Here is an 11,303-nt window from a genome sequence, read left to right on the forward strand (position 1 = left end):
GGCAATAGACAATAGGTGCAGGAGTAGGCCATTCTGCCCTTCGAGCCACCTATGACGTTTTGACTATGGCCATTGCTGATGTTCTGTAGATCAGCCATGATTGAATGGCGGAGTAGACTCGATGGCCCGAATGGCCTAATCCTGCTCCTATCACCTATGACGTTTTGACTTAAGATGGACCAGCCATGCTTGAATGGCGGAGTAGGCTCGATGGGCCGAATGGCCTATTCCTGATCCTATCACCTATGACGTTTTGACTTAAGATGGACCAGCCATGATTGAATGGCGGAGTAGACTCGATGGGCCAAATGGCCTAATTCTGCTCCTATCACTGATGACCTCATGGAAGCTGAACCTAAAGGTGTGCCTGTGTTCTTGTGCAGATGGCGCTGAGTTTGGACGGGAGGCAGCCGGCCATGAGCCAGAGTTTGGGGGATGAGTCTTTGCCGCCCCCACCCCCACCCCCTGATGTGCTGGATGTGTGGGCCGGGACCCCCGCGGGGGGCAGGAGGGAGGAGGCGGAGAAGGTGGTACCACCGCCACCACCGCCACCACAGCAGGCCTTCGCCAAGCTGCACCAGCAGCGGCAGATCAACGAGCTGAAGAGGCTGTACAAGCACATGCACCCCGAGCTGAGGAGGACCCTGGCGGGGGCGGCGGGGGCGGGGGACTGCGACTGGGAGGAGGTGCTGGAAGCCGAGTTGTCGGCCGCCTCCCTGCCCGTCCCCACCCCCGGCCCCGGCTCGGACAGCGAGGACCTCCCGCAGAGCGAGGTACAGTCCATGCGCTGGATCTTTGACAACTGGCCGCTGGACACCATCGCGGCCAAGAGGCAGGAGGAAGACGAGGAGGCCATGGTCAGCAGGGGCAACTGGAAGCCCAAGCCCCAGGACTGGGGGTGCGCTGGGCTTTGCCCGGCCGGGGAAGGGGAAGGGGAAGAGGAGAGGAAGGGCGACGTTGGCGTGAAGATGGTGCGGGGTATGTCCCTGGTGGGCACCGTGCAAGAGGGTGGCGGGGTGGACCACAAACGCTGGCTGTTCGAGACCCAGGCGCTGGACTCCATCAACCAGGCACTGCCCGAGGTGGAGGCGGAGGTGGAGGCGGTGGTGGCGGCCGGAGAGGTCAGCAACAAGCGCTGGCTCTTCGAAACGTGGCCACTGGACACCCCCAGAGAGGGGGGTCCCAGCCAGCGGGCGGCCGCAGAGCCAGTGGCGGAGGGCAAGGTGGGCTCCACCCTCTGGCTCTTCGAGACCCGGTCCATGGACATGATGAACGACGGCCGTGAGGTCGGGCAGCCCAGGGGGGTGGCGAGGGGGGAGGAGGAGAGAGGCGACGTGAGGGCCAAGGCCCGCGTGTTCCAGGGGGTCTCTCTGGAGAGCACCAGCGATGGCCAGAACATCAACATCAGTGATGGCCAGAACATCAGCCATGGACAGAGCATCAACAATGGACAGAACATCAATGGCCAGAACATCAGCGATGGACAGAACATCAACAAGGACCACAGCTCCAGCAAGGACCAGGAGATACACAAAGGGGATGTCCAGGCCTACAAACGCCTCTTCGAAACCCTCCCCCTCGACAGCATCAAGCAGTGGGACGACGGCTCGGAGGCGGGGGAGGGGGCGATGGAGGCGGGGGTCGTCCCTGTCTTCCAGACCGCCCCCCTCCTCGCCATCGTGGATGGTGCGGGCCGCTGCCACCGACTGACCACCGTCAGCCGGGAGCTGGTGGTCGGGGATGACGCCGGGCACCACCGGTGGGTGTTGGAGACGCGGCCCCTCGGCCTGGCGGGGCAAGGGCGGCCGCTGGCGGTGGAGCTGGTGAAGGGCATCACCAAAGAGGAGGTGGGGGCCGGCGAGGCCACCAGGTGGATGTTGGAAACCCAGCCACTCGACACCACCCAGGCCCAGGCCAATGCCAAGGCCCAGGCCAAGGAAGAGGGCGAGGCCCAGGCCAATGCCCAGGCCAATGCCCAGGCCAATGCCCAGGCCAATGCCAATGCTCAGGCCAAGGATGAGGGCGAGGATGTCCACACGACATCTCAGACGGTGCCGATGCCCCATGGCCACCTGGACACGTGGCGGTGGCTGTTTGAGACGCGGCCGGGGGACGCCGTGTGCCAGGAGGTGAGAGACCAGCAGGGAGGTGAAGCCAAGGCCGCGGGCGATGTCACCACGTACACCTGGCTCTTCGACACTCAAGGCCCGGACAGCACCACGCTGAGCGGGGAGAGGCGGCTCAGAGTCGGGGCCCAGAAGCCGGGGACGGCAGGCGGGGTGGGCGTGAAGACCACCAGGCTCCTGCTGGACACGGAGCCGGCGGGCAGCGGCGGGGGAGCCGGGCTGAGATGCGCCAGCGTCGTGGACATGCGGACGGGCCGCGCGTCCAGAGTGAAGGAGATTTGCCGCTGCCGGTCCCTGAGTGAGATCGGGGAGGTGGAGGACAAGAGGCAGGCGAGACACAGGACAGGCTGTGCGCACAAGGCCACCTGGCTGTTTGAAGACCACCCTCTTGGCCCTATCCAGGAGGTTTCCTCGCCCCGCGCCGGGTCCCGGGGCCACGTGGCGGCCAAGCGCTTCGTGTTTGAGACGCGCCCGCTGGATCAGATCCAGGAGAGAGCGGGGGAGAGCGGGCCAGGCCCGGGCCAGGAGGGGGGAGGAGAGGCCAGGGGTGCCAGCATCCTCCACGGGCAGCCCCTCTACGCCCTGCGGGACCAGCAAGGCCGCTACCACCAGGTGACCGCGGCCCAGAAGGAGGAGGTGGAGCGTGGCGATGTCAGCGGCACCACGTGGCTCTTTGAAACCAAACCGCTCGACGCCATCAGGCCCTTGGATGAGGTGTTCGTCCTCAGAGCCGTGACCCAGGAGGACGTGCGGGCCGGAGATGTCAAGGCCGTGCGCTGGAGGTTCGAGACCCAGCCGCTGGATTCACTGCGAGGGGAAGACCAGGCGGTGGTGGGGCAGGAGGAAGGGGCAAGGGTGGTGGTGGAGGGGCAGGAACAGGGGGCAACGCTGGTGGTGGAGGGGCAGGGACAAGGGGCAAGGGTGGTGAAGGAGGACCAGGGGCAAGGGGCAAGGGTGGTGGTGGAGGAGCAGGAACAGGGGGCAAGGGTGGTGGTGGATGGGCAGGAGCAAGGGGCAAGGGTGGTGGTGGATGGGCAGGAGCAAGGGGCAAGGGTGGCGGAGATGGGGGGCATCGGGCAGCGGGCGGAGCGGAGGTACGTGAGGACGGTCAGCGTCCGTGATGTCCAGTGTGGCCACGTACGGAGGTCCACCTGGCTGTTCGAGAACCTGCCCATGGACGCGCTGGCGGGGGGCGGCGGAGGGGGCGGAGGAGGGGGCGAGGGAGGGGGCGAGGGAGGGGACGAGGGTCCCGCCACCGTCCGCCGGGAGGACGTGGACGTGGGCGACGCCAGGAGGTGTAGTTGGCTGTTCGAGTCCCAGCCCTTGGGCCGCCTGAGGGACCCCGATGACATGGAGACCAAGGGGGCAGACGTGAAGTCCACCACCTGGCTATTCGAAACCACCCCTCTGGACACGCTGGTGATGGACCAGAGTCCCCAGGGAGGGGTGGAGACCGCCGGGCCGAGCGTCCGCTCAAGCCTGGAGACGCTCATCAACTGCCGGGCCGTCCGGTCAAGGGGGCTGCTCGTGGAATCCAACCGGGCGGGGGTCCTGGAGATGGCCAAGTTCCAACTGCTTAACCCCGGCCCACCCCACGTCCTGAAGCAACAGGTCATTGGCGGCAGTCTGCAGAGAATCCTCACACAGTTACTACAAAGGAAGGGATCTCTTCACCACGAAGGCATCGTGGTCAACGAAGACAGCGGTGGGAGGGTCTACACAAGCAAGATTCAGCTGTTCCCCCAGACCCAGGTCAACAACAACTCCAACACCGACATCTACACCAACGACAAAGAGAAACGTGGCGGAGAAGATACCAACGTCACCTCCAACACCAACATCAACACGAATACCAACACCAACATCCACACCAACGCCAATGAGAAACGTGGCGGAGAAGACACCAACCACGAGGTCTACAGCTTCCTAACGGAAGACAGGGAAGTCAAGCAGGGGATATTGATCCAGGAAAGCGAGCAAGGAATTGTCCAGATCACCATCTACTCCCTGGTCAACCGAGCCCAGGACGAGGAGGGTGAGCGAGGAGAGACGATCAAAGGCGACGTCAAGACCACGATCAGTAGCCTCCTTGCCTCGGCCCGGCAACAGCCGACATGGACGGTGAGACCCGAGGAGAGCGAGCGGGGGAGAGTGCAATTGGTCACCACATGCATCGAGGCCGGGACTCTGGGGCATCTGAAGACAAGGGAGGAGGAGGAGGAGGAAGGGGAGGGGGAGGGGGATGGCGGCCATGATCTCCCAGCCCCACCCCACCAACAGGAGATGGTCCGGGGAGATGTGGAAGGCGCCATCAGGAACCTGGCGGCGGGCAGGAGTCAGGTGGAAAGGACCGTCGATGATGTGGTGCCGGGAGATGTCCAAGGGGCCAAGAGATACTTCATGGCCGAAGGGCAACGAGGGCAGGGATGTCCCCAGAGAGACGGCCGTCTGGGCGCTGGAGCCACGCCTGCCTGCATACCCCCGGGGCAGGGGGTGGAGGTGGGAGAGGTGGAGGCAGGTGGAGATGTTCCGTGGAAGCCATGGATGATGGAGACGGTGGGGCAGCGAGGCCAAGCGCCGTGGAAGCCGCAGAGGCTGGAGACGTCGAGGCTGGGAGGCCAGATGGAGATGGAGATGGAGACGTCGAGGCTGGGAGGCCAGGTGCAGGTGGAGATGGAGACGGCGAGGCTGGGAGGCCAGGTGCAGGTGGAGATGGAGACGTCGAGGCTGGGAGGCCAGATGCAGGTGGAGATGGAGACGTCGAGGCTGGGAGGCCAGATGCAGGTGGAGATGGAGACGTCGAGGCTGAGAGGCCAGGTGGAGATGGAGGGAGAGATGGAGACGGCGAGGCTGAGAGGCCAGGTGGAGGTGGGAGAGATGGAAGCAGGTGGAGATGTTCCGAGGAAGCCACAAATGATGGAGACAGAGAGACGGCGAGGCCAGGTGGAGATGGAGGGGCAGATGATGGAGACAGAGAGACGGCGAGGCCAGGTTCCGTGGACGCCACAGAGGCTGGAGACGGCGTGCGGTCAGGAGGCGGCTGGAGAGGGCAAGGACGCAGTGACCCCTCGTTGTCCGGCGACCTCCACCACTGAGGATGGGGTCGGGCTGGAGGTGCAGGAGGTGGCGGCGGAGTCGTGGGTCGTACAGCAGCGGTCAGTCCAGTGCGGCCGCTCCCGGCCAGAGGCGCACAGAGAGTCAGAGCCAAGCGGTCAGCGCGGCCGGCGGTGCCGGGACCGGGCCAGAGGGGTCCACGTCTCCACACACGGCGACCAGACCACCACGACCACCCCCTCCTCATCCCCCCCAGCGACCGCCGCACAGAGGCAGCGACAGGTCAGTGTCTCGCAGCGAGCGCAGCGACCACCGCCGCCGAGCGTTGACATGCGCTCCGGCCAACGCGGCCGTGTGGGTGGGCAGAGCGGGGCTTGGCCAACGTCGGGGTGGGCAGCAGCTCACCGCCCTGCCACTGGCTTACAGGTGGAGGTGGACATGGTGGAGGAGGAGAAGGTGGAGATGGGGAAGGTGGAGAAGGTGAAGGTGGAGGAGATGGGGAAGGTGGAGGAGATGGGGAAGGTGGAGATGGGGAAGGTGGAGATGGGGAAGGTGGAGATGGGGAAGGTGGAGATGGGGAAGGTGGAGGAGAAGGTGAAGATGGAGGAGAAGGTGGAGATGGGGAAGGTGGAGGAGAAGGTGAAGATGGAGGAGAAGGTGGAGATGGGGAAAGTGAAGATGGAGGAGAAGGTGGAGATGGGGAAGGTGGAGGAGAAGGTGAAGATGGAGGAGAAGGTGGAGATGGGGAAGGTGAAGATGGAGGAGAAGGTGGAGATTGAGAAGGTGGAGGTGGAGATGTGCGAGCGCAGAGAGCGGGACACAAGGCTGACCAGAGGCGCGGAGGTCACCTCCAGCGAGGCGGCTGAGGAATGGCCGCCCGGGGAAGAGGCGACGCCTGGCAGCCTCCAGCTGGCCCTACAGGCCCTGGGCAAGGCTCACATGAACGTGTCCCAGGGGGACTTTAAGGCCGCCATGATCTACGCGGCGGCGGCGGCGGGCCGGTCGCCCTGTCGGGAGCGGACGAAGAGCGCAGTTGGGACGGTTCGGGGGCCGGGTTACGGTCCAGGGTCTGACGTTCAGTCTCCATCTTCACTTCCAGTGACCAGGTCCAGGCGAGAGGAAGCCGGGAGGCGGCTGGACGCGGAGGGGAGGCCGGATCAGACACCCGCAGCCGCCCAACCCAAGCCTGACCACCACCACCCCCACCCCCCGGGGCCCATGCCCGGCCGCTCCCCACCAGCACCAACGCCGCGGCCACTCCCAGCCAAAGTGGGAGCCAAGCCCGCCTTGCCACCAAAGCCCCAGCACCTGCGGGCCGCCCCACCGAGCACCCAGGCCTCCAACACCAACCTCCCCCCTCCTCCCACCTCCTGCCGGGGCTTCCTCACGGCCAAACCCGCCGGGCCCCCCCGGCCAGAGGAGGTGACCGGTCTCCAAGGTCGTCCGGACCCGCGCCTCCCGAGCCGGGGCCAACAGCCGGGAGAAGGAGCAACTGGTTCTTCCACGGCCACTCGCTCCAAAGCAACGAGGACGTCCTTGCAGGGCAAAGACGGAGAAGGGCAGCGAGGACACAACACGTCAACTGGAGAGGAGACCGTGGCCACACCGGGCACAGTATCACCAAACCCGCGACCGGGGGCAGCAAAGCCCCGGGCAAACCTTCACACCAATGGCCCCAATACTAGACATGGGCAAGGCGCGCCCAACAAACTCAACGTAGCGGAGGACATGCAGTCTCATCCTGGAGAGAGCGCGGTGGGGACTGGCATGGGTCAGGAGTGGAGACCACCTCCTCAGATACAGCCCCTGCTCCTGCTCCTGCCCACCCAACACAAGCTAGACCCAACACACCCTCAACACAAGCTAGACCCAACACACCCTCAACACAAGCTAGACCCAACACACCCTCAACACAAGCTAGACCCAACACACCAACACAACCCCGACCCAACACACCAACACAACCCAACACACCCTCAACACAACCCAGACCCAACACACCCTCAACACAACCCAGACCCAACACACCAACACAACCCAGACCCAACACACCCCCAACACAACCCAGACCCAACACACCAACACAACCCAACACACCCTCAACACAACCCCGACCCAACACACCAACACAACCCAGACCCAACACACCCCCAACACAACCCAGACCCAACACACCAACACAACCCAGACCCAACACACCCTCAACACAAGCCCTACCCAACACACCAACACAACCCAGACCCAACACACCAACACAACCCAGACCCAACACACCAACACAAGCCAGACCCAACACACCAACACAACCCCGACCCAACACACCAACACAACCCAGACCCAACACACCAACACAACCCCGACCCAACACACCAACACAAGCCAGACCCAACACACCAACACAAGCTAGACCCAACACACCTCCAACACAAGCCAGACCGAACACACCTCCAACACAAGCCCGACCCAACACACCAACACAACCCAGACCCAACACACCTCCAACACAACCCAGACCCAACACACCCCCAACACAACCCCGACCCAACACACCAACACAACCCCGACCCAACACACCCTCAACACAACCCCGACCCAACACAGCAGGGAGTCGCCGGCCGAGTGGCCGTCGCGGGTGATCACCAGGCAGCCGTGGGCGGAGGGCGGCAGCTTTTGCAGGGGGTGGTCTTGCGTGGAGGAGACCCCCGGCGGCGGCGGCAACGGCAGGGCAGCGAGAGCGAGGACGACCGCAGGAGACGTCTGTCCGCCCACAAGGAGGACATCATGCGGGGCAACGTCGGCGCGGCCACCGAGATCTTCCAGCAGATGAGGAGGCGAGAGGAACTGCGCCAGATCCTCACCCGGGTCAGCGAGTTCCAGGACCAGACCTCCAGCGTCGACGTGATGGCTCTGAAGAGCTTGTTCGAGACCCTGCCCGACTGGGTGGTGCCCAAGATCAAGGCGGTCCACCAACTACAACCATCTCGCAGCCAAGGAGAGGTGGTGCTGACCCATGCCCGAGTGGCCACCGATCAAGGGGAGGGCTTGTCTTCAATGGAGAGCTTGGCTTCAGTGAAGAGCTTGGCTTCAATGGAGAGCTTGGCTTCAATGAAGAGCTTGGCTTCAATGGAGAGCGTGTCTTCAGTGGAAAACCTGTCTTCAGTGGAGAAGTCTTCAGTGGAAAACTTGTCTTCGGTGGAAAACGTGTCTTCAGTGGAAAACTTGTCTTCAGTGAAGAAGTCTTCAGTGGAAAACTTGTCTTCAGTGGAGAGCTTGTCTTCAATGGAGAGCTTGGCTTCAGTGGAGAAGTTGGCTTCAGCGAAGAAGTCTTCAGTGGACAACTTGTCTTCAGTGGAGAAGTCTTCAGTGGAAACCTTGTCTTCAGTGGAGAGCGTGTCTTCAGTGGACAGTGTGTCTTCAGTGGAGAGCGTGTCTTCAGTGGAGATGGTGTTCGAGGACCTGGAGCGAGTGAGTGCAGAGATCATGTACCTGAAGAAGCAGACCTTGGCGAAGCTGCAGTACATTGAAGAGTCCATTAAGAAGGCTCTCTACTCGGTCTCCAGCCTGAAGTCAGACTCGGATATCGCAGGTCTCTCCGGCCTCTTTGGAGAGTCGCTGGGAACTGCTGCAAACTCCCTCCCCGGACACATCCAGAAGACCAGCCTGACCTCCAGCAGGTGTGGCCCAGACCAGGGAGAGACCAGCCTGACCTCCAGCAGGTGTGGCCCAGACCAGGGCGAGACCAGCCCGGCCTCCAGCGAGCGGCTGGGAGATCAGGAGGGGTTGTCCACCTTGAAGCGGCAGCATCCTGGGCCTTCCCTGACCGTCCCGTCCGCTTCCACCCGTGTCCTGTCGCCGTCGTCTCCATCCTTCATCTCCATCGAGTCGGCCGTTCGGAAGCCGGTGGCGGGGGCGGCGGTGGTCGGTCCTTGGCCCGGCATGCCGCTGGAGGTGGACATCCCCTCGGCCGTGCCTCCAGGGCGAGATGCCCCGCCGCGTCCAGCCAAGGTGGCGAGCGTAGACGGCTTGACCCCGTGCCACGGGCGGGGGCGCGGTGGATGGTCGGAGCGTGGCGGACTAGAGGAGGCGGTGCAGGGCCGGGTCAGCCAGGCGACCGCACGGCCCCTCGGAACAGCGGGCGACCAGACCACCACACCGGCGCCTGGTCGACCCCCAGGCAACGCCCAGAGCCCGGCCCCCCACAGGAGCAAGAGTGTGGTGCAGTTCACCACCGGGCCCGGCGGAGGGGAGGTGGTCGGCACCAAGACCACCACGGAGAGGTACGAGGAAACCGACCACTTCGGCAACAAGACCATCACTTCAAAAACCTCCACCATCGTCACCAAACAGTGCGAATCCACCACCTCGTCCACCTACGAAGTTGTCCACCCCTCGCCCAGATACAGTCTAGTTTAGACACGCCGCACGGAAACAGGCCCTTCGGCCCAACGAGCCCATGCCCACCATCCGTCACCCACTGGTTCAATGTTCGTAGTGTACAGGGACTGAGAATTAGAGGGATAAGATCGGGGGCATCAAGAACTAGAGGACACATGTTTACGGTGAAGGGGGAAAGATTTCATGGCAACTCAAAGGGTAACTTTTTCACACAGAGGGTGGTCGGTGAGTGGAACGAGCTGCCAGAGGAGGTAGTTGAGGCTGGGACTATGCCAACGTTTATGAAACAGTTGGACAGGTACATGGATGGGACAGGTTTGGAGGGATATGGACCAAGCGCAGACAAGTGGGACTAGTGTAGATGGGGCATGCTGGTCGGTGTGGGCAAGTTGGGCCGAAGGACCTGTTTCCACACTATCACTATATGACAGAGTGTGTGGTGGTAGGCTGCTGTGATGTGTCTGAACAAGGCCTGACCCGAAACGTCACCTATCCATGTTCTCCAGAGATGCTGCCTGACCCACTGAGTTACTCCAGCACTCTGTGAAACGTCACCTATCCATGTTCTCCACAGATGCTGCCTGACCCACTGAGTTATTCCACACAACCACCCACACACAGAGACAGGAGAGTTTCTGTTGTCTGATGCTAGGTTTGGTAGCACCTTTGATCTTACTTTGAAATCACCATTTATGGTGTTTAATTTTAACTTTAGCGAATGGGGTAAAACAGATTCTCTCGAATTTCGACACCCATGGTACACAGCTGACAATTGCCCGAATCTCTCTTTGGGAAAGATTGCTTGTGAGGGTGGATCTGGTTCATGGCCATAAGTGATAGGAGCAGAATTAGGCCGTTCAGCCCATCGAGTCTACTCCGCCATTCAATCACGGCTGATCTATCTCTCCCTCCCAACCCCATTCTCCTGCCTTCTCCCCATAACCCCTGGCACCCGCACTAATTAAGAATCTATCTATCTCTGCCTTAAACATATCCACTGACTTGTGGCCTCCACAGCCGTCTGTGGCAAAGAATCCCACAGATTCACCACCCTCTGACTAAAGAAATTCCTCCTCATCTCCTTCCTTTTGGAACGTCCTTTAATTCTGAGGCTGTGCCCTCTGGTCCTAGACTCTCCCACTGGTGGAAACATCCTCTCCACATCCACTCTATCCAGGCATGGAGACCAATATGATATTGTCAATTTTGCATCATTAGTAGATTAAAATTATGACCGAACTATTATTCTCTGTTTTTCTGATGAGTTATCGTGTTGTGTTCAGAATTAGATTACAATTTCCCAATGCTGTTCAATTTTTCTACTCACTTTTTCCCAAGTTTCTTTTGTGTTTTAGTTCTGCCTTCAATACATCACAGTGCATTGTATATCTGAAAACTGTTCTTCCCCTTTGCTGTTCTATTTTTATTCTCACAACTTGCTTTAATAAACATTTTTAATATTTCTATCTTGTTTTGCCTGTAGTCTATATAATTACACCGATCAGCCAAAACATTATGACCACTGACAGGCCAAGTGAATCACATTGATCATCTTGTTACAATGGCACCTGTCAAGGGGTGGGATATATTAGGCAGCAAGTGAACAGTCAGTTCGTGAAGTTGACGTGTTGGATGCTGGAGAAATGGGCAGGAGTAAAGACCTGAGCGACTTTGACAAGGGCCAAATTGTTCTGGCCAGACGACTGGGTCAAAGCATCTCTGAAACGG

The 11,303-nt window shown here is 61.1% G+C and overlaps 1 protein-coding gene across 1 annotated transcript; it reads left to right on the top strand.

Annotated features, from left to right (window-relative positions):
• Window positions 1-416: 416 nt before the first annotated feature.
• Window positions 417-9,593, top strand: LOC144593042 (uncharacterized). The gene is made up of 6 exons (XM_078398455.1): window positions 417-1,397; window positions 1,506-1,955; window positions 2,049-3,008; window positions 3,216-3,885; window positions 4,003-8,224; window positions 8,606-9,593. The coding sequence occupies exons 1-6, from the start codon at window positions 417-419 to the stop codon at window positions 9,591-9,593; spliced, it is 8,271 nt and encodes a 2,756-aa protein (XP_078254581.1).
• The last annotated feature ends 1,710 nt before the right edge of the window (window positions 9,594-11,303 follow it).

Source organism: Rhinoraja longicauda, chromosome 4 (genome assembly GCF_053455715.1).
Source record: "Rhinoraja longicauda isolate Sanriku21f chromosome 4, sRhiLon1.1, whole genome shotgun sequence".
Lineage (NCBI taxonomy): Eukaryota > Metazoa > Chordata > Chondrichthyes > Rajiformes > Arhynchobatidae > Rhinoraja > Rhinoraja longicauda.

Bases quoted from the DNA above. Each gene is read 5' to 3' on its own strand.
- LOC144593042 (XM_078398455.1), top strand. From the start codon at position 417: ATGAGCCAGAGTTTGGGGGATGAGTCTTTGCCGCCCCCACCCCCACCC. The intron at 1,398-1,505 runs ATCAACATCAGT...AACAAGGACCAC, and splicing joins GCACCAGCGATGGCCAGAAC to AGCTCCAGCAAGGACCAGGA. The intron at 3,009-3,215 runs GCAACGCTGGTG...CAGCGGGCGGAG, and splicing joins TGGAGGGGCAGGAACAGGGG to CGGAGGTACGTGAGGACGGT.